Genomic DNA, 25,184 nt, shown 5'->3' on the forward strand with positions numbered 1-25,184 from the left:
TTTGTTAAGATGAAACAAGAGTGTCCCAGAACTAACAATAGTAGACAGAGAGACGGTAACGATAAGGATTTTAACCCAACGGCTAAGACTCGGACGACAGACTGTACCTATCGAAGACGGAGGCCCAGATGTTATTGGCCACCTTCTATACCCACCCTACCTGTGTCACAATCTTTACGGTGTTAATAACGTTGGCGGTGCTGCCGGCCACCTTGGACGTGTTGGTGCCCATCTCGGGGTCCTTAAGCCATATACTTGATTCACCAATACTCTTTGTCCTCGGGGCGTGTAGGTAAACTTTCTTCAGAATGCGGTCGATTGCAGGACCGATAACAAGGATTTTCTCCCAGATAAGGTTGGCTTCCAGGGAAGGTTGGGAACGTCCTTCGTAACACTAGTCTCCTTCCAGTCGTGATCCTCACTTCAGGGGAGTTGGAGTTTTGAACCTCAGCATCTGTTTGGCGGAGCTAGGCTGGGAAAATTCCTGGATCAATTTTATTTTTCCAGCGTCCGTTCGGATGCAACCTCCACCAACCACGTATCCTAAATATCTTGCCTGGCTGTAGCAAAACTTGCTTTTGTCTACATTAGTTGTTAGCTCTGCCCGCTGTAAGCAGGCACTGACCTGGCTCAACATATCAATGTGAGCTTCAAATGTAGGTGAACAGACCAGTATACCTATATCCATTAGTCGGCACATTCGATGCGCGGCATTGCACAAGATAAACGGCATGACTGTAAGCTGATACAGCGGTCTGCCGGGCACTGTAAACGCTGTTTTCTCTCTACTTTTGGACTCGAGAGGTATTTGCCAAAAGGCGTCTTTTAAGTCAATTGCGGAAATGTAATATTTTTCCTGTAGCCGACTTAACAGACCCTCGATATGAGGCAGTGGGTATGCATCTTTGACCATCCGGGAATTGACTTTACGTGCATCGAGGCAAGGGCGATTTTTCGGCCCTTTTTGCACCAGAGTTACCGGTGAACTCCAGCTAATATTGCTCTCTTCGATCACGTCTAGACCTAGCATGCGATCTAGCTCGGCATACACAAGCTTCTGTTTAGCTGGGAATATCTGGTAATGTCGCTGCTTGATTGGTAGGTCACTTCACTTTAATCATGTGTTGCTCTAAGCTGGTCTTTCGTAATCCTTTTTCCAGACAGGATGGATATGTGCCTTTCTCTTGATGCAGCTTAGAATGTTGTTCTGGAGTAACCTGATGTGGGGTATAGGCGGTCTCGGGCTTGAGCGTATTGTTTATGTCTAGGTCTCCGGTCTTAAGGTCGACCTCCGGTGTTGTTTCAACGGCGGTAACCTCGCGTCCACTTTTAGCAAGGAATGTGAGGCCGAACGTATCCCAGAAATGAATTCCAAAATAAAATCGTTGTGTCAGACCTGGCACTAACAAAAACTCTAGATCCTTGGTTTCTCCTTCCCATTCTACAGGTAACGTTATGGCTCCGGTTACTTGGGTCTCACCACCGCTGGCAGTGCGTACACATTCTTCTCTTACCTTCCTTATCAGCCGCGACCGGCTTTTTAAGAAAGCATTCGTTCCCCTGCCAATACAGTTCGCACTAGCGCCTGTGTCTAGTAATGCGAGTATTTCATCTCAATTGACCTTAGTTTTGGCAAAGAAACGGTTGTCGTTTTGCACGCTCACTACCGTGCACACCATCTTTTGCTTGAGCCGGCGATAGTATCTTTCGTGTTGTTCGTGTCTCGCTATCTGCATCTTCCAAGCCGCTGAAGATACGTTCCCGAGCGAGTTCGTAATCCCATTGGTGCTTTTACCGGAAAGGGTTGGTCCTGGTCCCCCCGGCTATCCCGGTCTTGCCTGACGGACTCCGCGCAAAAGCCGCTGGGTTAGCATCTGCATCCGTCCCTATTTTCTCGAAGAACGAGCAGGATTGTTCTTTCGAAGGATGCTTCCTGTAGAAGTCTGCTCCTTTGCCACACTTATAACAAACCAGCGCGTGTAGTGGGCCTCGGCATCCTTGTCCATCCTCCCCCTTGAGTATCTTTCCGCTGCCGGTTAAATTCTTCCACCGTGACCGCGTCCGGCAAGTCCCCCAGCATCTGGAATTCCTCTATTTCGTTGACCGCCGTTCGGCTGCGCATGTTTCTTTCAGTGTTTTTCAATCAGCGATCAACTCGGAGACCCCCTCTTTTCAGCTCCGCTAATGAGGTTATTGAGGGTGTTAACAGCAATCCCCCCATCTGGGAGTTCATATTTTCCTTTAATTCATCTTCAGCGATTTTGTGCTTGAGCTTGAAATGGAAGTTGTGCATATCCGAAACATAATCGCTAAAGGTTTCGTGCGGCCCTTGCTTGCATTCCATTTACTTCTTGACTTCATGAAGTCTCTCCCGGTAGTGGAAAATGCCCGTCTTATTTTCTGTGTCAATGAGTAGTAGTCAAAATCGTATACTTCGGCCTTGTCTTCCATTAGCTGCCAATACCATTTAGTGGCTGCACCTTCCAGCAGAAGATGGAATTCACGAAAGACTTGTTGGCGGCTGGGGCCATACAATTCTTTCAATCGGTCCACGCGGAACAGGAAACTTTCAACTGTCATGTCGCTACCGCTTCCATCGAACTTTGGGTTCCATCTGTCTAATCTGACTTCTTTTGGTCTCGGTCCCTGAAACGATGAGTTCCGTTCGATCTCTGCATGCCTTTGGTGACTCCTCCCTCTCGTTTGTTCTTTATTGTCTGTGGGACGCAGTATCTATCCGCCTGGGTGTTCTTAAACTATGCATCTGGCTATTGAGCATGTCCTGCGTACCCGGTTTCAGAGGCGGAGTTTCTTGATACCTCAAAAAACCGTCAGTGGGATTCGGAACAGTTCGGGGCGGCGAGGGCAGTCCATTCTGTTCGGCTCTCGTGGATGTCGGAGACTGCAATTCTGATACTTGTGCCTTCAGAGCTTCTATCTGGGCGCTCATGCCACGCTGCATTTCGTTGCTCTGCCTCAAGAGCTCCATCAATTAAGTTGTTCTCCTCGTGCCTCTGAAATTGGGGAAGCATACTTAATCTTCCTTTCGGAGGTCCTAGGGGTAGATTCTCCCCACCGGCGGCTCCTTTCATTTCAGTGGATCGGTCCAGATTGTTTTCCTCGGCTCTCTTGCAGGTGAATCTCCAGCCTTTGAGCACTCGCACTCCGGGGTTGGTGATGTTCTCCGCGCATTGTTGCTCGGGTCACTCTTTTAGTGCTGGGTTGGAATAAGACCCTTTTCTTGACCCCCTCCATTCTTTTAAGGCCTCCGCTTTCTTTAAAAAATTGTCACTTTGTGCTGATTTATACAGGCACTAAAATTTGTCTTCACTTTTTTGCATTCGGTATAAAAGGATCACGTGATTCCTTTCAAAACACCCGGTCAGCGACGTAAACGCTGAATAAGTCGACAATAAAATGTTTATATACTGGGGTGTGCTTCTCTCTGCTCCTCTAGTTTCTCTTCGGTCAAGAACCGTCCAATCCTTTCGCCCAAAAAATAAAACAAAACAAATATTCCTAACTAGGAGTGTTAGCCGCTTCTTCACAACTGGGTTCCTTTAAGCTAACATGCCCTTACTTTCCTTTTCTAGTCGGCTAAAACAGGTTTTTTGACCGATCATTCTCGGGCTCCACCACCGTTTCCTAGTTCTCCAGACTCGAACCAAGCAAACCGCCTGACAAAATAGCCTAGTTAGTCGTGAGGCGTCGGTCAGAGAAACTTAAAATCGTCCACCGTCAAAATATGTCAAAGGAAACCGCAAAGACTCGAACCAATCAAACGACCGGACAAATGCCTAGTACGTCGTGGGGCGTCGGCTTTGCGTTTTTTGTCAGTTCTACCACCTCCCATTCTGTTCTGGTTTGACAAACGAACAGTAGACCCGCACCGCAATGGCTAAATGCGTTACCGTAATGCTTGCGCTCCTGCTCTTTCTGGACTCGAACCTATCAAACGACCTGACAAATGACTAGTAGGTCGTGGGGCGTTGGCCAGAAAGCACCTATAAGTTGCACTTACTTTAACATCAACAAAGAGTCGGTCAGCACGTAGTTATACCCGTTACTCGTAGAGTGAAACGGTATACTAGATTCGTCGGAAAGTATGTAACAGGCAGAAGGAAGCGTTTCCGACCCCATAAAGTATATATATTCTTGATCAGGATCACTAGCCGAGTCGATGTAGCCATGTCCGTCTGTACGTCTGTTTGACTGTCCGAATGAACGCTGAGATCTCGGAATCTATAAGAGCTAGGCTATTGAGATTTGGTGTGCAGATTCCTGAGCTTCTTACGCAAAGCAAATTTCAGCAATGTGCCACGCCCACTCTAGCGCCCACAAACCGCCCAAAACTGTGGCTCCTACAGCTTTGATGCTAGAATACAAATTTAAACTGAAATGTATTGTTCTCATCAATACCTATCGATTGACCCAAAAAAAAAGTTTGCCACGCCCACTTTAGCGCCCACAAACCATCCAAGCCTGTGACGCCCACAATTTTTATGCTACCTATCGATTGATCCCATAAATCTGAATCTGTCTAAATCTAAATCTGTCTACCGTCGGTAGGTGGCGCTTTCAATCTCGCTTTGCTGCTTGCATATCTCCATTTCCCTTTGGTCCCATTAGCTGAGTAACGGGTATCTGATAGTCGGGGTACTCGGCTACAACGTTCTCCCTTGTTTTATAGTATAATAATAAGGAAACCTCATAGTTCTTAATTTGTGGAGGTTCTGGTAAGTTTTCCCATGAACAAAACAGGGAATTCTACGATTTTAAAAGATAAAAATTAAAACATCTTGGAGGCAAGCCTCTATTCTGCTGCAAAGTTCTGATTGAGTGGCCTCTCAGCAACGACAGTCACAGAAGTTGGGGACCTTACAGTTACTAGTTTAAAGACAACAACAAATAAGTAGGTGCATATTTAAAATTATTGAATTTATACAGGCACTAAAATTTGTCTTCACTTTTTTGCGTTCGGTATAAAAGGATCACGTGATTCCTTTCAAAACACCCGGTCAGCGACGTTAACGCTGAATAAGTCGACAATAAAATGTTTATATACTGGGGTGTGCTTCTCTCTGCTCCTCTAGTTTCTCTTCGGTCAAGAACCGTCCAATCCTTTCGCCCAAAAATAAAACAAAACAAATATTCCTAACTAGGAGTGTTAGCCGCTTCTTCACAACTGGGTTCCTTTAAGCTAACATGCCCTTACTTTCCTTTTCTAGTCGGCTAAAACAGGTTTTTTGACCGATCATTCTCGGGCTCCACCACCGTTTTCTAGTTCTCCAGACTCGAACCAAGCAAACCGCCTGACAAAATAGCCTAGTAAGTCGTGAGGCGTCGGTCAGAGAAACTTAAAATCGTCCACCGTCAAAATATGTCAAAGGAAACCGCAAAGACTCGAACCAATCAAACGACCGGACAAATGCCTAGTACGTCGTGGGGCGTCGGCTTTGCGTTTTTTGTCAGTTCCCCCACCTCCCATTCTGTTCTGGTTTGACAAACGAACAGTAGACCCGCACCGCAGTGTCTAAATGCGTTACCGTAATGCTTGCGCTCCTGCTCTTTCTGGACTCGAACCTATCAAACGACCTGACAAATGACTAGTAGGTCGTGGGGCGTTGGCCAGAAAGCACCTATAAGTTGCATTTACTTTAACATCAACAAATAGTCGGTCAGCACGTAGTTATACCCGTTACTCGTAGAGTGAAACGGTATACTAGATTCGTCGGAAAGTATGTAACAGGCAGAAGGAAGCGTTTCCGACCCCATAAAGTATATATATTCTTGATCAGGATCACTAGCCGAGTCGATGTAGCCATGTCCGTCTGTCCGTCTGTTTGACTGTCCGGATGAACGCTGAGATCTCGGAATCTATAAGAGCTAGGCTATTGAGATTTGGTGTGCAGATTCCTGAGCTACTTACGCAAAGCAAATTTCAGCAATGTGCCACGCCCACTCTAGCGCCCACAAACCGCCCAAAACTGTGGCTCCTACAGCTTTGATGCTAGAATACAAATTTAAACTGAAATGTATTGTTCTCATCAATACCTATCGATTGACCCAAAAAAAAGTTTGCCACGCCCACTTTAGCGCCCACAAACCATCCAAGCCTGTGACGCCCACAATTTTTATGCTAGATAAAAAGTTCTAACTGAAATGTATCGGTCTCGTCAATACCTATCGATTGATCCCAAAAAAATTTGCCACGCCCACTCTAAATCTGAATCTGTCTAAATCTAAATCTGTCTACCGTCGGTAGGTGGCGCTTTCAATCTCGCTTTGCTGCTTGCATATCTCCATTTCCCTTTGGTCCCAATAGCTGATAGTCGGGGTACTCGGCAATAGCGTTCTTCCTTGTTTTATAGTATAATAATAAGGAAACCTCATAGTTCTTAATTTATGGAGGTTCTGGTAAGTTTTCCCATAAACAAAACAGGGAATTCTACGATTTTAAAAGATAAAAATTAAAACATCTTGGAGGCAAGCCTCTATTCTGATGCAAAGTTCTGATTTAGTGGCCTCTCAACAACGACAGTCACAGAAGTTGGGGACCTTACAGTTACTAGTTTAAAGACAACAACAAATAAGTAGGTGCATATTTAAAATTATTGAAGTTCCCTGCTCTATAAAAAAGTCAAATTACTGATGGCAAATAAAGATGAGAGCTCTGCCATACTTAGTTCCATCCACTCCGATACCGCAGGTATCGGCTAAATTACTTAAGTAATATGAAAAATCCTAATGCTGGGCGCCAATTCTGTTACGTGGGCATATTTGTGCCCGAGTCCTGACAGGGACTTGGGCCGAGGGAGAGGCGTCCGATGTTCAGGCACCATTTGCCGGCATAAGCTACTTCGTATTTGGATCGTGGGATCTTGGTAAGCCTCTTTCCTCTCCAACATAACGAGAATACATACAACTTGAAACGAACACACTCTATAAGCGTTGTCCACCCTAACACCTCTGTCTACGCTTTGACCGGCCTGCTCAGGAAGATGGGTGTGGGTTTGTGTTAAGATGAAACAAGAGTGTCACAGAACTAACAATAGTAGACAGACTTTAATGTCCGAGTATGACCGAACTGATAGAAAAACATGTAACAAAAGTATAACAACTCTGCTGGAATGGCTCCGAATCTATCCAGAGTACCATCAAATCAAAGTCAAAAATGAATTATCAACTGAAACTACAATTTTACAAAAATGGATGGATTGAAATATTTTCGGGAAGCTCGGCTGTCAAACGACAAATGCCTGATCAGGCATCGGGCTTGCCCCATTGCTGGGCGCCATTTAATTCTGTAACGAACACACTCTATGAGCGTTGTCCACCCTAAAACGTCTGTCTACGCTTTGACCGGCCTGCTCAGGGAGATGGGTGTGAATAAGTCGACAATAAAATGTTTATATACTGGGGTGTGCTTCTCTTTGCTCTTCTAGTTTCTCTTCGGTCAAGAACCGTCCAATCCTTTCGCCCAAAAAATAAAACAAAACAAATATTCCTAACTAGGAGTGTTAGCCGCTTCTTCACAACTGGGTTCCTTTAAGCTAACATGCCCTTACTTTCCTTTTCTAGTCGGCTAAAACAGGTTTTTTGACCGATCATTCTCGGGCTCCACCACCGTTTCCTAGTTCTCCAGACTCGAACCAAGCAAACCGCCTGACAAAATAGCCTAGTTAGTCGTGAGGCGTCGGTCAGAGAAACTTAAAATCGTCCACCGTCAAAATATGTCAAAGGAAACCGCAAAGACTCGAACCAATCAAACGACCGGACAAATGCCTAGTACGTCGTGGGGCGTCGGCTTTGCGTTTTTTGTTAGTTCCCCCACCTCCCATTCTGTTCTGGTTTGACAAACGAACAGTAGACCCGCACCGCAATGGCTAAATGCGTTACCGTAATGCTTGCGCTCCTGCTCTTTCTGGACTCGAACCTATCAAACGACCTGACAAATGACTAGTAGGTCGTGGGGCGTTGGCCAGAAAGCACCTATAAGTTGCATTTACTTTAACATCAACAAATAGTCGGTCAGCACGTAGTTATACCCGTTACTCGTAGAGTGAAACGGTATACTAGATTCGTCGGAAAGTATGTAACAGGCAGAAGGAAGCGTTTCCGACCCCATAAAGTATATATATTCTTGATCAGGATCACTAGCCGAGTCGATGTAGCCATGTCCGTCTGTCCGTCTGTTTGACTGTCCGGATGAACGCTGAGATCTCGGAATCTGTAAGAGCTAGGCTATTGAGATTTGGTGTGCAGATTCCTGAGCTTCTTACGCAAAGCAAATTTGTTTCAGCAATGTGCCACGCCCACTTTAGCGCCCACAAACCGCCCAAAACTGTGGCCCCTACAGCTTTGATGCTAGAATACAAATTTAAACTGAAATGTATTGTTCTCATCAATACCTATCTATTGATCCCAAAAAAATGTGCCACGCCCACTCTAAATCTGAATCTGTCTAAATCTAAATCTGTCTACCGTCGGTAGGTGGCGCTTTCAATCTCGCTTTGCTGCTTGCATATCTCCATTTCCCTTTGGTCCCATTAGCTGAGTAACGGGTATCTGATAGTCGGGGTACTCGGCTATAGCGTTCTTCCTTGTTTTATAGTATAATAATAAGGAAACCTCATAGTTCTTAATTTATGCAGGTTCTGGTAAGTTTTCCCATGAACAAAACAGGGAATTCTACGATTTTAAAAGATAAAAATTAAAACATCTTGGAGGCATGCCTCTATTCTGATGCAAAGTTCTGATTGAGTGGCCTCTCAACAACGACAGTCACAGAAATTGGGGACCTTACAGTTACTAGTTTAAAGACAACAACAAATAAGTAGGTGCATATTTAAAATTATTGAAGTTCCCTGCTCTATAAAAAAGTCAAATTACTGATGGCAAATAAAGATGAGAGCTCTGCCATACTTAGTTCCATCCACTCCGATACCGCAGGTATCGGCTAAATTACTTAAGTAATATGAAAAATCCTAATGCTGGGCGCCAATTCTGTTACGTGGGCATATTTGTGCCCGAGTCCTGACAGGGACTTGGGCCGAGGGAGAGGCGTCCGATGTTCAGGCACCATTTGCCGGCGTAAGCTACTTCGTATTTGGGTCGTGGGATCTTGGTAAGCCTCTTTCCTCTCCAACATAACGAGAATAAATATTTAAAGAGGGCTCTTGCAATTGTACATACAACTTGAAACGAACACACTCTATAAGCGTTGTCCACCCTAACACCCCTGTCTACGCTTTGACCGGCCTGCTCAGGGAGATGGGTGTGGGCTTGTGTTAAGATGAAACAAGAGTTTCACAGAACTAACAATAGTAGACAGACTTTAATGTCCGAGTATGACCGAACTGATAGAAAAACATGTAACAAAAGTATAACATTTCTGCGGGAATGGCTCCGAATCTATCCAGAGTACCATCAAATCAAAGTCAAAAATGAATTATCAACTGAAACTACAATTTTACAAAAATGGATGGATTGAAATATTTTCGGGAAGCTCGGCTGTCAAACGACAAATGCCTGATCAGGCATCGGACTTGCCCCATTGCTGGGCGCCATTTAATTCTGTAACGAACACACTCTATGAGCGTTGTCCACCCTAAAACGTCTGTCTACGCTTTGACCGGCCTGCTCAGGGAGATGGGTGTGGGCTTTTGTTAAGATGAAACAAGAGTGTCTCAGAACTAACAATAGTAGACATAGAGACGGTAACGATAAGGATTTTAACCTAACGGATAGGACTAGGACGAGAGACTGCACCTATCGAGGACGGAGGCCTAGATGTTATTGGCCACATTAGACTCCACCCTTAAAACAACCGCTGCTATACATCTTCTAAGGTACCCTCAAAAGATCACAAATTAATTCATCTTAAATTTCATTTAATTCGGCAAATACGATAATATGGTTCATGGTTCTTATTACTACAAATCCTAACACTAAAACCTTAAAACTAAGCGTTCTTCACGCCATACGACTGTCTATATGATCGTGTGTCAGTACTAGATTATCAAATAGGAAAAGAATTGGATATTTAGTTTACGTTAAATTATTACGAAACTGATTACAAATTTTGCGGTAAAACTATCCAAAAATTACAGAAAAGCACTAAGGCGAATTTCGTTAAATTATATAAGGGCAAACGATTCTTATTTAATGTTTATCAATACGCGAATGTGAGAAAACTCACATCTATTTATTTGTACCAAAAGTGTGCGGCTCAGACAAGAATGAATATATATATGTAGAAATAGAAATATAAATGTAGAAAACGGCTATGCCATACTTACGAGCTTTCCAACGAAGTCAGAAGGCCTGATGACGATCGATGTGCTCTGTAGAATAGTTTAGTTTAGGTGTATATATGTCATACTATGTGGTAAGCACACACGTAAGTATAATGGTTAAATGGGAATCGTAAATTTAATTAGAAACTTGTCGTAAAAATATTGAGAATAAGAAAATTGAACTACAATCGCTTGAGCGATACAAAAACAAGTTGGCAGTCCCGGCCAAAATTAACTGGAAACCAGAACTGGAAATCAAATTCCAATTGGGATGCGGCATCGTGCTTCCGCGGTCTTGCCCGAATTACACCGAATCGGCGCCGTCGCGATCTACGTCCGAACTGCAACGTGATCCGACTTGTAGATCGTGGTGCGGACTTGGTAAGGTCAAATCCTCACGCGGGTTGACGGCGCCGATCCATGAAGGCGCTTATGGTTTGACGATGATGAAATTTATCCAGGTGTGGCAAGGATGAAAGATTCCATCCGCGGTGTGCGGTATGAGAATCTAAAATGGCGATTCTGGCCTGGCGCTGAAGAAACGTATGGTTCCGCTAATAAACTGCTGCACGCGGCACCTGCTCCTTGCTGTGCGCAGAGGGAGGACTGTAAAACTTCCGACAATTCCGAGAATTCGCACGTGTCGGGCGAGGATCGGATGCTTGCTTAACTGAAGGGTTGCATCTGGACTATTTATGTTAATTACCATGAGTAATCACAGAGTGCATTACCAAAGCAAGAGTGGTACTCGAAACAGTGTGAAGAAGCTGGTAAACTCGTGTTTAACATGTTAAGGCAGAATAAATCGACAACCTCGACAAGTGCAATGGTAATATACCACGAAACAAACGCCGCATACAAGTCAACTTGTTCAAACGCTCGAACGCAGATCTATGTTAACCTAGCGAGCTCCTTGGATTCGGTAACAGATATCAGCGCATGTTATTGTACTATTAGGAAACTAATGGAAATGTATTTTCGAAATCAATGGAAGTAAATGCAAATGACCAAGGCCTGAATTCGACAAGACTGAATGCTGATTTTGACTCTACAGACAGGAGAGCCCAAACGTATAAGATCAGCAACATCGGCATATCAAAAAACATTTTTAGACGTCCTTCAGGGTTTGTATACAGATAACTTGGCGGCAGTATGAGATGGAGAGCAACGACCCGAGTGGTTTACCACTGAATCTGGAGTTAAGCAAGGATGTCATTCACCCCTCTTCTGTTTTCCCTCTGCACAAATACCGCCTATTGTGGGGACTGCTAGTAAACACTGAGAAGTCGATCTGATTTTTAAAAGGCACTGGCTAGGACTAGCATAAAACATAAGGTGGAGTTTATCTGGGAGTCACGATGTACCATAACGGTCGTTTCAACCACCATTTGCAGGAGAAACTCAGAGTTGCAAAACTGGCCATAAACTGCAAACGGATATCGCTGTTAGGCAAAAAAATATGTTCTAATGAGAAGCAAGTACAACCCCGTTAGTGCAGCATTGCGGTCAATTCCACGTTATGGCGCACAGGTCTGGCGCATCTCACGAACATAGGCTGCCCCGAATTCTAGCCAGTTATTTGTTGCAGGAATTAAAGCATTGGGCGAAAATAATTATATTTCAGATGAAAGTTACCTGTAGGGCTCAGTTAAAAACGGAATCACGGAGAAATGCGCATCGGCTGACTCATAGATCTATTGTATATGATCAGGGCGTTGAAAATTACCTTACTGACGCTTTCACTGGAGAGAAGATCCGTATCATTTTCGTTATATGTTTGGTGGAATTATCTGATATCTGGGGGAGATCCTGGAAGTCAGGTGTATTACACTGAACAGTTTAACTCTGGGAAAGCGGGTATCGACAGACGGTTAAACTTCCCCGCATTCAGAACGTTCTGGTGTAGCCAGCCTGGGCCATTCCACAAAAAATCGTGGCTCAGAAGATTGGTGGCTAACATACTTCTCAACGTACAGCCAAATCCATTTAGCCGGCTTAATGTCATGCGCTGCGTGTTGGATATCAGGGATCTTCAAATTACGGTTAAAAATAAAGTTCTTCAGTGTTGCCAGAGTATGCGACATCTACGGCAGAACAATTGTGGAAACGGACCAAAGATCAGAAAAGACAAAAGACCGATTCCGTTACTTTCACAGCTCAACGCGTGTTTTGGCTACGATTTGTGACACAGCGCAGGTGCCATCTGCATGGGTTTCACGACTATATACGACATGTGCTTACACGTTTACAGACGCATCTGAGAACGCATTTAGCTCGATTCTTCCTAGGTCGCCTGCTTGGCCAGCTTCGAAGAAAGTTTTGAATCCCAGTCCAAGTCAATAAACCGCAGCTCTTGGAATAGAACCTTGGGTTGCACCACCATAGGCGCCACGAAACTTAGACGATCAAAATTCGAGACATGTCCGATAATACATTCCACGTCAAGATGTGGGTGTCAAGACGAGCTACTGTCTGTAGTAATGTGTTTACACGAATGTTTCAATTGGCTTGTTTGTTTGGTTGGCTTGTCCGGGTCACCGTCATGTTTCACACATGACTCGCAACGAACATCTAGAAACTTAGTACCACTTCCTATTTGTTCTCTATCCACTTCCATCTTTATTCGATGTCGCTTTGTGCCAATGCAAAATTAATCATCAAGAAACCCCGTTTAGACTCCCCAATGGCTTATGGTCCAATAATGATTTTGTTGGCTTCATCGATCAGCTGAACCAAGTTTTAGCAGCAGTTTTTGTAATGACCCATAGAATCTCCTTTATCGCGTGTTTGCAGCTTCTGCGATCGCAGAAGTTCGATTTGCAACTACTCTGCGAGAGAACTTTCGACAGTCAGAAGGAGAGAGAGAAAGAATTACCTGAAGCTTTTGAATGAGTTGTAGAAAGAGCGAGTATATGACCTATTCATTAGCTCCGAAAATCCTCCCCCTATTGAAAAATCTGAGTTTTCATCACTGGACTCAACCGGAAGGACGCAAAGTAGTACGTAGAATAGCAACTCTAACGACGGCATCGGCTCCGGAAATCACTTCGCCGACTCTTGCTAGAGGCCATTTTAATAGGGGTAGTCCTTCATCCTTAATGCATACGATATCATTGATCTTAACCGAGCTCGTTCTGAGCACCCACAAAATTGGTCGTATTGTTTGACCAAATGCAAAATGGAGGTTCTCGAGTGGCAACGAAACGTCTAAGCTTACTTAGAAAAACCGCCGTTGAATGATTCTTGACGAGCTTCATCCATACCTCTTTGGAGGAAAAGCAAATGAAGACGCTAATATACACTTTTGTGGTGCCTCGTTACGAACTTCTGGCTTGTAGTAGATAGGTGCGCAACAGTCCACACCAGTAACCGAAAATGCGGGCGCTGTCTGCACGCGGTCTTTAGGCGGATCAGCCATGATATGTTTGACGAGAGAAGGTGTCGATCTACAACAAATTATGCATTTTTGAAGTGCACGCGATACAGTCTTGAGGCCGCCAATCGGCTAATACTGAAACCGAAAAAGTGCAAGCAGTGACTAGGTTCCTGCATGATGATGCTTTCCTTAAGCAAAATCACAGGGTGACGAGCCTCTAAGGCTAGAATGGAGTTTTGCAGGCGACTGCCCAGCCCAATTAGTCCATGCATTTTGCACAGAAAAGGTGACAATGAAGAAAGGTTGCTCGAAGATTCCATCGCTTTTCCCTCCAATTGTGCCTTTTGAACTATTCGAATTAGTATATCAGTCCCTCGGCAAAGAATTTCCACAGAAAGGTTAGGCGACCTTATCGTGTTGATAAATTTGTATAAGTATCCAAAAATATGCATATCCAAAGGAGTTTATGTATTTAAATTCAAAAGACATGTCTGAACAGTCGGAGACCAGCTGTACTTTGTAACGAATCTCAGGAAGCATTTTTTTCTGAAAGGCACGATTTAGGCCACTTGATCTTCTCCTCATGCAGAAAAGTGGGCCCACGCAACCAAAGGCTTGAGTTAAGCACGTCATGTGGTGAAGATCATTTCGAAAGCATGTGTGCCAGATTCAAGGATGTGGGCACATACTTCCAATGTATATCCTTTGTTTGTTGTTGTATGGCTACAACCCTATTGGTTTAAAGGTTCAGAAGAATCAGACCAACAAAAGAATTGGCCAGTGTAGAGTTTCAGATTTGGTAAATCGTTGACCCATTGTGCAAGCAAAGAATAGGCGCATAAATGCAGGGACCGTAGGCCAGCAGACCGGTTTCACAGTATGCATGTACCTCTACGATTGCTCCTGGCTGCAAAACATACGTAAAACTTCCTTGCAAACTCAGACCACGATGTCTCCAAGGATTGCGGGAAACTTTCATCCTATTGCAACTTGTGTCTCCACATCCTTTGTAAGATTAATTTTGCCTTTTAGTGGGACCAACTATACCAAGTGGATCGTAGCACCTTGCTATTGTTGACAAAACTTTGCGTTTTGTATGCCTTCAAGATCCAATATGACGGGCAAACTTTAACAAAAAGTTGTCTCGATGTGGCTCCCAAACTAGTCCAAGAGTTTTTGTTACGTTCGTTCCATCATCATATTTCGGAGACATCACGCAAAAGCTCAGATGAATGGTGAACCACTTTCTTATTCGAAAACTCCCAATCTTAAAAAGAATAGAAGTCTGATGCATGGCATCTAAGACTTCTGGCACAGAATTGCCTCCAGAAATCATATCGTCTACATAAAAATCTCGTAGAAATACGGCGAAGCCTAAAGGGTAGGAATCAACTTCGTTAACTGCTAGACGGCTCATTGCTCGTATAGCTAGAAACGATGCTGGCTTGGACACGTACGTTTCTGTGTCCAATTTGAATGTCTGAATATCCTGGGTTGGAGAATCCCGCCAGAGGAAGCACGTCTTCAGGAGGTGCAACGCGTACACACCCATACATTTTGCCATTGTCGTTTGTAAGAGCCACGGGAAATGTGCGAAACCGAATGAGAATATCGAATGGACTGGCTTGGATTTTAGGTCCCGATAAAATAAGTTAATTCAACGAGAACTCAGATGAACTTTTGCCGATCCATCAAATACTACGCTCAACTTAGTGAACGTGCTATCTTTTTTAAAAACGCAATGGTGCGGAAGGAAATATTTACATAAATGTACCTTTGAACTAGGCACTAGCGACATGTGCTCGAGGTCTATATGCTCTTTTATAAAGGCCGACTACGCAACTTTTATTTGAGGATTCCTATTAAATTTCCGTTCGAGGTTTTCCAAACAATTTTTTTTTTCTTGCGAGTAAGACCCACACAACAAGGCATGGTCACGTTTTATAGGAAGGCCAACCAAATATTCTCCAGATGGAAGACGAGTATAATTCCTTTTATAATCCTTGCAATTGGCTCCGTGACGTGTTCTGTTTCCCAAAACCGAGCTACGAGCTTGTCTAATGAAATGCCATCACGCTCTTCCGATAAGCGTGTTTTGACGAATGTGTTGGGGCCTGCTGCTCACCACCAGACAAAATCTAACCAAGATGGATTTTTTGTAACGAGGGCAATCCAGGAGCTAACTAAATCTGACCAACACATAGCAACTCGAAGAACACATAGCGGCTATCAGTAGATCAAAGTGCTGCGGCAAGAAGAAGAGGGGATCAGTGAGCTGTCGGTCGATGGGATGTTCCACAAGTCATTGGCAAGTGCGTGAATAGGTTGTTGATCAGTTATTCTCTAAGTTACGATGGCCTGAATGATATTTGTAAAATTTGATATACGAGACTTTACGACGAGTTCAACTGAGAATATTTCTGTTGAAAAGCTATTATCTTATCTTATCAGTGCCAGATATTGAGGTCAACGATTTGGTTTTCCTAAGTTGAAGTTGATTGCCGATAGTTGTTGTAATTAAATTAACTTGAGATCCTTATTCCAACAGCGTACGACAGGGAAAGTGCCTGCGCGGTTCTTAACTAGGACAACAGCGGGGAAGAGAACCACCGGCTCCACCGAATGTTGAGATACAAGGGGTTACGAAGCTGACTGCGAGGCGGATGACTGGACAAACAGGGAGACTGGTGGCGATGAAAATGAGGAATCATATGACTTGAACCTGGTGTTTGATTTTTCAATGGACAAGGCTCCTGAACTGATTGTCTATAATGGAGAAGAGGGTAATGCTTCTTTTGACAGGCATGACAAGGACCTGACCAACTGTCTCGCGCATGATGGTTCCCTTTTAGACAGTTAACGCATAATGACAACCTTTTCGATAGCCTCGATAGCATTGAAATAATATTAGTCTGCGCTGCGACAACATACGCATGACGCCGACTCCGGTATAGTTGCAAATGCTTTTCTTTAATTTGTACTCACTGCCCTTCCAGACTTTCTAATTTGCCACGGTTTATTGTCAAATCGATTCTTTAAAATGTCCAATGAATCTTGGTGGTTAGCATCCTTAATTTCCAATGCTGCACCAGATAAACAAAAGATCAAGTGCTGAAACTTTTCGATTGAAGTCTGCTTCCTTATCAATGACTGCTACAAACATAGAGTGGAAACTGGCCTAAACAGTGTGAGCCTCGGCGAATTTAGAAGTTGCCTCGGCAAAGTATATCGAAGGTTTATTAAGTTGTATTCAAACTTGATTGTCATTTCCTAGCCTATTAAATGAAAATACTGTTCCTCCAAGCTAGATTGAGCGATGCCAAAACAAGTCTCCATTTTGTTGAGGTATTCCAGGTGAACTTTCCAGTCATACTCATTCATCGACCGCAACTGCAGTATGTCGATTTGCGAGCATAGAAGGACTCTAGTCTTTTGAAGATGGCACTGATCTTGAGTTTAAGAAATTCAGCTGTAGATGGTAGCCGAGAAGTGTTAAAAGCTTCTCCGAAAGCTTCTCCTTGCGTTGCTGGGAGGATACCAGATCCGCTACCCTGAGTTGGTTTATTCCCATCATCCATTTTTCTTTTAAATTTATTAATTTAAGGCTCGATTGGATACACTGGTGGGCTAAAGAGAAGTTTTTAAATTCGGTAAAATCGCTTGCGACTCCTATACCTCATTCAATGCGAAATTCGCACACTGCAACGGCCCTTTCTCCTAAGCTCACTTCGTTGACTTCGAATGCTGCGAAGCGAGAGGCAAAGAGGACTGCACAAGACCAAATAATGAAACTAGCGGCAACGCGCAGACGAGGAAGCTGCACCACTTCACATTAACGAAATAATGTTCATATGTATGTGCACGACGGGTCGCCTTTATTTGTTAAGTGCGACTGTGAAATTTTTTTTTTTACATTTTACGATAAATAACTTCTTAAATAAATACAAAGTTCCACGGATATCACGTCGGGGTCACCAAAATGTTCTAAGCTGCCAAGTTTTTTCGACATATTTTAATCAATAACCTAAGACACTCTAGGAAGAAATTTAAACTTATATTTTATTTTCGTTAATTATACCCGTTACTCGTAGAGTAAAAGGGTATACTAGATTCGTCGGAAAGTATGTAACAGGCAGAAGGAAGCGTTTCCGACCCCATAAAGTATATATATTCTTGATCAGGATCACTAGCCGAGTCGATCTAGCCATGTCCGTCTGTCCGTCTGTCTGTCCGTCCGGATGAACGCTGAGATCTCGGAAACTATGGAAGCTAGGCTATTGAGATTTGACGTGCAGATTTCTGAGCTTCTTACGCAGCGCAAGTTTGTTTCAGTAGAGTGCCACGCAGACTCTAACGCCCACAAACCGCCCAAAACTGTGGCTCCTACAGTTTTGATGCTAGAATAAAAATTTTAACTGAAATGTAATGTTCTCATCAATACCTATCGATTGACCCAAAAAAAGTTTGCCACGCCCACTTTAACGCCCACAAACCGCGAAAACCTGTGACGCCCACAATTTTCATGCTAGATAAAAAATTTTAACTGAAATGTATTGGTCTCGTCAATACCTATCGATTGATCCAAAAAAAATTTGCCACGCCCACTCTAACGCCCATAACGCTTAAATCTGTATACCGCCGGTAGGTGGCGCATTTTAATCTCGCTTTGCTGCTTGCATATCTCCATTTAGCTGAGTAACGGGTATCTGATAGTCGAGGTACTCGACTATAGCGTTCTTCCTTGTTTTAACAATTGTTTTTGTGATGAACCGTAGAATTTCCTATACCGCGCGTTGGCTGCATCTGTGATTGCTGGAGTTCGAATTGCAACTGCTCTGCGAGAGAATTTTCGACAGTCAGAAAAGGAGAGAGAGACTTAACAGAAGCTTTCGAATAAGTTGTAGAAAGAAAGTAGAAAGTATCAGCTGCAGCTGAAACATTTTTTGGGTATTTGGTTATGCGTCCTTCCACATGCATACAGCGACACGTGATATGAATATTAATTGATTATAATTAGGGGAAAGGAATACGATCAGTAATGTCCTATGGCTATGTGTAGAGAGGGGGCCATTAAGTGCACTTTTTATGGTCATGATCGTGACATAAAATTTGTGTGCAATCAAATTCTGTTACTGAATTAGTTATGTTTATTGTTCGAGAACCAGCATTCATTAATGGGGGTGAAATTACGTTTCTACAATATTTACATACACTTTATATGGTAGGAATCGTTTATTGTGCCTAACTAACTTTCAAGGCAATTTAAGTATTAAACAAGATGACTATTGTTTTGATAAGCAAAACACAACCCCTTTTACATTTTTAAAAATTCCAATAATCTGGGAGGCATACAGAGTTTATCGTTATGAACGTTTGTGCGCGTTAGAGTATGAATCGGCACCTGGCTGAATTAAACTTGCGTGGCGTAGAAATGGCTAAAATGTTTTTTTTTTAGTTTTTGGTTCTCTGCGTTCGTACGGATAGGTGGACAAGGCTAGATCAACTCGGCTTGTAATCACCACAGAGAATAAATATCGAAGTGTAGGGTCCAACGGTACATATTATGAATTTTACATAAGTTTCAGACCGAAAGCTTTCAAACTGAGAGACTAGTTTGTTTAGAAACGGACGGACATAGCTAGATCGACTCGTCTAGTGATGCTGATCAAGAATATACTTTATGGGGTCGAAAACGTCTCCTTCACTGCGTTGCAAACTTCTGACTGAAATCATAATACCCTCCGCAAGGGTATGAAAACAGAAATTTGCTGTTATCTAATAAGCACATTCGTGTAAAAGTTCGATGGAAAAATTCCAGTTGAGTCAAATTCTTCAGCGTAAACAATCACACAGCGTAAAAACTCAAAGCAGAAGTGAAAAATATATATATTTTCTTCAAGAAATTATGAAAATGTGCAATATCAAATTGAACTGTACACTTCAAAACAAAGTGTACCTGAACTTTGGATTTAAGCTGAAACAAATTAAGTTGTTAAGTTTCAAGTTCACTTCAATTAACTTAAATAATAAATAAATTAATTAATGGCAGTAGAGAAGAAATAAACACGATATAAAGGCAATAAAATAAATAAAACATTACATATTCATAGTCTACCAAAATTTTCGTCACGATACCTTACTGTTGCAAATATGATGGTAATGCGCAAACGAATAAACACAATGTATCCACAAATCATTGCTATGGCACTGCTAAAACACTTATAAGTTGAATAAGTTTTTTAATTTTTGCCTAACCTTTTTCAGTCAAAATTATCTAACGATCAAATTACACGAATTCCTAATATTACTATTGTAAACAAAATGTCGTTACGATAAGGTAATCAATAACAAATATTTGAAATTTTGACGTGACGTCACACGCCTACTTTAAAGGCTCGGAAACGACTCCTTTCGCCTATTACCTTCCGATGAAGACAATTTATACCTTTACTCTACGAGTTATGGGTATACATAAGTATACTATATTACTTAAAAATTAAAAAAGAAAAGTCCAAGATCAATTTTAGGTCATATAATATTTAAATTTATTTTTCCGACATAAAGCTTAAATTTCTGAGCTCTAATAGAATAATAAAAATAATAAATACGCTAAGGAATGGAGTAAAATAAAATTGTTTTCCCCGTATCGCCCCACTAAGTTTTAGAAAGTAAAATGCATGACAAACTTTCTTTGCGAGCACTTTTCTAATTTTACGTTGCTTGTGTTTTGCAGGAATGAAAAGTTTTATACATGTTGCGACGAACCATACTTGGATATAACATTTAATATTACAATGAGAAGAAAAACGCTATTTTATACAGTTAATATAATAATACCATGTATGGGTATTTCATTTTTAACCGTACTAACCTTTTACTTACCGTCGGATAGTGGAGAGAAGGTATGTAATAAACAATTTCCTTATTTATCTTCGAGTTAAAAAAAAATGTTTTATCTTTTACAGGTTACGCTTTCTATTTCAATACTCATTAGTCTTCACGTGTTCTTTCTTTTGGTGGTTGAAATCATTCCTCCGACATCATTGGTTGTTCCTCTATTGGGAAAGTATCTTATATTTGCTATGATACTTGTTTCTATAAGGTAATATTGAAATATATTACTTAACGATGCCATAATATTTTTCATTTTTTTAAAGTATCTGTGTCACGGTTGTCGTTTTGAACGTTCATTTTCGTTCTCCTCAAACTCATAGAATGGCACCCTGGGTTAAACGCGTGTTTATTGACTTTTTGCCAACATTTTTATTTATAAAAAGGCCAACTTACAACTTTGAAACAAGGTAAGCATTGCTACACAATAAAATTCCAAAAAAGGAGTTCTGTAGAATAATTCGATAATAAAATAAGAATTTATTAATTAATGGATATACATATAGGGCAAAAAATTTCTGTCTGTCTGTCTGTCTGTCTGTCTGTCTGCCTGTCTGTCTGCCTGTCTGTCTGTCTGCCTGTCTGTCTGTCTGTCTGTCTGTCTGTCTGTCTGCCTGTCTGTCTGTCTGTCTGTCTGTCTGTCTGCCTGTCTGTCTGTCTGTCTGTCTGTCTGTCTGTCTGTCTGTCTGTCTGTCTGTCTGTCTGTCTGTCTGTCTGTCTGTCTGTCTGTCTGTCTGTCTGTCTGTCTGTCTGTCTGTCTGTCTGTCTGTCTGTCTGTCTGTCTGTCTGTCTGTCTGTCTGTCTGTCTGTCTGTCTGTCTGTCTGTCTGTCTGTCTGTCTGTCTGTCTGTCTGTCTGTCTGTCTGTCTGTCTGTCTGTCTGTCTGTCTGTCTGTCTGTCTGTCTGTCTGTCTGTCTGTCTGTCTGTCTGTCTGTCTGTCTGTCTGTCTGTCTGTCTGTCTGTCTGTCTGTCTGTCTGTCTGTCTGTCTGTCTGTCTGTCTGTCTGTCTGTCTGTCTGTCTGTCTGTCTGTCTGTCTGTCTGTCTGTCTGTCTGTCTGTCTGTCTGTCTGTCTGTCTGTCTGTCTGTCTGTCTGTCTGTCTGTCTGTCTGTCTGTCTGTCTGTCTGTCTGTCTGTCTGTCTGTCTGTCTGTCTGTCTGTCTGTCTGTCTGTCTGTCTGTCTGTCTGTCTGTCTGTCTGTCTGTCTGCCTGTCTGTCTGCCTGTCTGTCTGTCTGTCTGTCTGTCTGTCTGTCTGTCTGTCTGTCTGTCTGTCTGTCTGTCTGTCTGTCTGTCTGTCTGTCTGTCTGTCTGTCTGTCTGTCTGTCTGTCTGTCTGTCTGTCTGTCTGTCTGTCTGTCTGTCTGTCTGTCTGTCTGTCTGTCTGTCTGTCTGTCTGTCTGTCTGTCTGTCTGTCTGTCTGTCTGTCTGTCTGTCTGTCTGTCTGTCTGTCTGTCTGTCTGTCTGTCTGTCTGTCTGTCTGTCTGTCTGTCTGTCTGTCTGTCTGTCTGTCTGTCTGTCTGTCTGTCTGTCTGTCTGTCTGTCTGTCTGTCTGTCTGTCTGTCTGTCTGTCTGTCTGTCTGTCTGTCTGTCTGTCTGTCTGTCTGTCTGTCTGTCTGTCTGCCTGTCTGTCTGTCTGTCTGTCTGTCTGTCTGTCTGTCTGTCTGTCTGTCTGTCTGTCTGTCTGTCTGTCTGTCTGTCTGTCTGTCTGTCTGTCTGTCTGTCTGTCTGTCTGTCTGTCTGTCTGTCTGTCTGTCTGTCTGTCTGTCTGTCTGTCTGTCTGTCTGTCTGTCTGTCTGTCTGTCTGTCTGTCTGTCTGTCTGTCTGTCTGTCTGTCTGTCTGTCTGTCTGTCTGTCTGTCTGTCTGTCTGTCTGTCTGTCTGTCTGTCTGTCTGTCTGTCTGTCTGTCTGTCTGTCTGTCTGTCTGTCTGTCTGTCTGTCTGTCTGTCTGTCTGTCTGTCTGTCTGTCTGTCTGTCTGTCTGTCTGTCTGTCTGTCTGTCTGTCTGTCTGTCTGTCTGTCTGTCTGTCTGTCTGTCTGTCTGTCTGTCTGTCTGTCTGTCTGTCTGTCTGTCTGTCTGTCTGTCTGTCTGTCTGTCTGTCTGTCTGTCTGTCTGTCTGTCTGTCTGTCTGTCTGTCTGTCTGTCTGTCTGTCTGTCTGTCTGTCTGTCTGTCTGTCTGTCTGTCTGTCTGTCTGTCTGTCTGTCTGTCTGTCTGTCTGTCTGTCTGTCTGTCTGTCTGTCTGTCTGTCTGTCTGTCTGTCTGTCTGTCTGTCTGTCTGTCTGTCTGTCTGTCTGTCTGTCTGTCTGTCTGTCTGTCTGTCTGTCTGTCTGTCTGTCTGTCTGTCTGTCTGTCTGTCTGTCTGTCTGTCTGTCTGTCTGTCTGTCTGTCTGTCTGTCTGTCTGTCTGTCTGTCTGTCTGTCTGTCTGTCTGTCTGTCTGTCTGTCTGTCTGTCTGTCTGTCTGTCTGTCTGTCTGTCTGTCTGTCTGTCTGTCTGTCTGTCTGTCTGTCTGTCTGTCTGTCTGTCTGTCTGTCTGTCTGTCTGTCTGTCTGTCTGTCTGTCTGTCTGTCTGTCTGTCTGTCTGTCTGTCTGTCTGTCTGTCTGTCTGTCTGTCTGTCTGTCTGTCTGTCTGTCTGTCTGTCTGTCTGTCTGTCTGTCTGTCTGTCTGTCTGTCTGTCTGTCTGTCTGTCTGTCTGTCTGTCTGTCTGTCTGCCTGTCTGTCTGTCTGTCTGTCTGTCTGTCTGTCTGTCTGTCTGTCTGCCTGTCTGTCTGTCTGTCTGTCTGTCTGTCTGTCTGTCTGTCTGTCTGTCTGTCTGTCTGTCTGTCTGTCTGTCTGTCTGTCTGTCTGTCTGTCTGTCTGTCTGTCTGTCTGTCTGTCTGTCTGTCTGTCTGTCTGTCTGTCTGTCTGTCTGTCTGTCTGTCTGTCTGTCTGTCTGTCTGTCTGTCTGTCTGTCTGTCTGTCTGTCTGTCTGTCTGTCTGTCTGTCTGTCTGTCTGTCTGTCTGTCTGTCTGTCTGTCTGTCTGTCTGTCTGTCTGTCTGTCTGTCTGTCTGTCTGTCTGTCTGTCTGTCTGTCTGTCTGTCTGTCTGTCTGTCTGTCTGTCTGTCTGTCTGTCTGTCTGTCTGTCTGTCTGTCTGTCTGTCTGTCTGTCTGTCTGTCTGTCTGTCTGTCTGTCTGTCTGTCTGTCTGTCTGTCTGTCTGTCTGTCTGTCTGTCTGTCTGTCTGTCTGTCTGTCTGTCTGTCTGTCTGTCTGTCTGTCTGTCTGTCTGTCTGTCTGTCTGTCTGTCTGTCTGTCTGTCTGTCTGTCTGTCTGTCTGTCTGTCTGTCTGTCTGTCTGTCTGTCTGTCTGTCTGTCTGTCTGTCTGTCTGTCTGTCTGTCTGTCTGTCTGTCTGTCTGTCTGTCTGTCTGTCTGTCTGTCTGTCTGTCTGTCTGTCTGTCTGTCTGTCTGTCTGTCTGTCTGTCTGTCTGTCTGTCTGTCTGTCTGTCTGTCTGTCTGTCTGTCTGTCTGTCTGTCTGTCTGTCTGTCTGTCTGTCTGTCTGTCTGTCTGTCTGTCTGTCTGTCTGTCTGTCTGTCTGTCTGTCTGTCTGTCTGTCTGTCTGTCTGTCTGTCTGTCTGTCTGTCTGTCTGTCTGTCTGTCTGTCTGTCTGTCTGTCTGTCTGTCTGTCTGTCTGTCTGTCTGTCTGTCTGTCTGTCTGTCTGTCTGTCTGTCTGTCTGTCTGTCTGTCTGTCTGTCTGTCTGTCTGTCTGTCTGTCTGTCTGTCTGTCTGTCTGTCTGTCTGTCTGTCTGTCTGTCTGTCTGTCTGTTTTTTTTTTTTTTTTTTTTTTTTTTTTTGTGTGTTAGTGGTGGTTTAAAGCATCGAAAGCCAACTCGGAGCTGAACTAGCTTGCCGAAGTCTGGGACTCTAACCCAGTAAAAACTCCACCCCCTCCCCGCTTCCCCGGCGGTACTGCCGTTAGGTATTACTTCGCCGGGGGGGGAATGCCCTTAGGGCTCTCTAGGATTCTATCCTATTGGAATTTCGCAGTCTTTCTGCGATGCGCAGTTTTTTGAGTACTATTGTGGCCATGTTGCAAACCGCAGACCAATTGACTTCTGATTCAAGCATAATGTCCACCAGGTTACAAGCGGCTGGCGTCCTCCCAACCCTTATGCTCAGATCTCTTCGTTCATTTTCGAATCTCGGACAGACAAAAAACACGTGTTCTGCGTCTTCATTATCCGACTCGCAGAGTGGGCAGTGCGGATAACGTTCATGCTTAAACCTATTCAGATAGTATTTAAAGCATCCATGTCCCGTCAACAGTTGCGTTAAGTAGTAGTCCACATGTCCATGCTTCCGTCCCAGCCATCTCTGCAGTTCTGGGATAAGCTTATACGTCCATCGTCCTTTGCTATTATTTACCCACCTCTCTTGCCACTTAGCAATGGTGAGTTCTCTGCACCTTTTCCGTACGGATTCTGCAGTTGCGACCCCTGTGCTGCCCGCGCTGATTCCACTGCCAGCAGATCAATCGGTATGCCTCCCGATATTACCAGCGCCGCGTCATGGGATACCGTGCGGAACGCACAGCATACCCGTAGTGCACACAATCTCTGCACGGAGTCGCCGTCTTGCATATAACTT

General features: G+C 43.6%; 1 protein-coding gene across 4 annotated transcripts in view; it reads left to right on the forward strand.

Moving 5' to 3' along the window:
* nAChRalpha4 (nicotinic acetylcholine receptor alpha4) overlaps positions 1 to 25,184 on the forward strand; it is a 449,450-nt gene that overhangs the window by 91,138 nt on the left and 333,128 nt on the right. For all 4 annotated transcript variants that reach the window (XR_011604420.1, XM_070996859.1, XM_070996861.1 and 1 more), the window contains 3 exons: positions 20,408 to 20,576; positions 20,640 to 20,776; positions 20,832 to 20,975. Coding sequence is in view for 3 of the 4 variants with exons in the window: in XM_070996859.1 (XP_070852960.1) it covers positions 20,408 to 20,576; positions 20,640 to 20,776; positions 20,832 to 20,975 (450 nt within the window). In the remaining variant the exon portion in view is untranslated. The remainder of the gene's footprint in view (positions 1 to 20,407; positions 20,577 to 20,639; positions 20,777 to 20,831; positions 20,976 to 25,184) is intronic.

Source organism: Drosophila suzukii, chromosome 3 (genome assembly GCF_043229965.1).
Source record: "Drosophila suzukii chromosome 3, CBGP_Dsuzu_IsoJpt1.0, whole genome shotgun sequence".
NCBI lineage: Eukaryota > Metazoa > Arthropoda > Insecta > Diptera > Drosophilidae > Drosophila > Drosophila suzukii.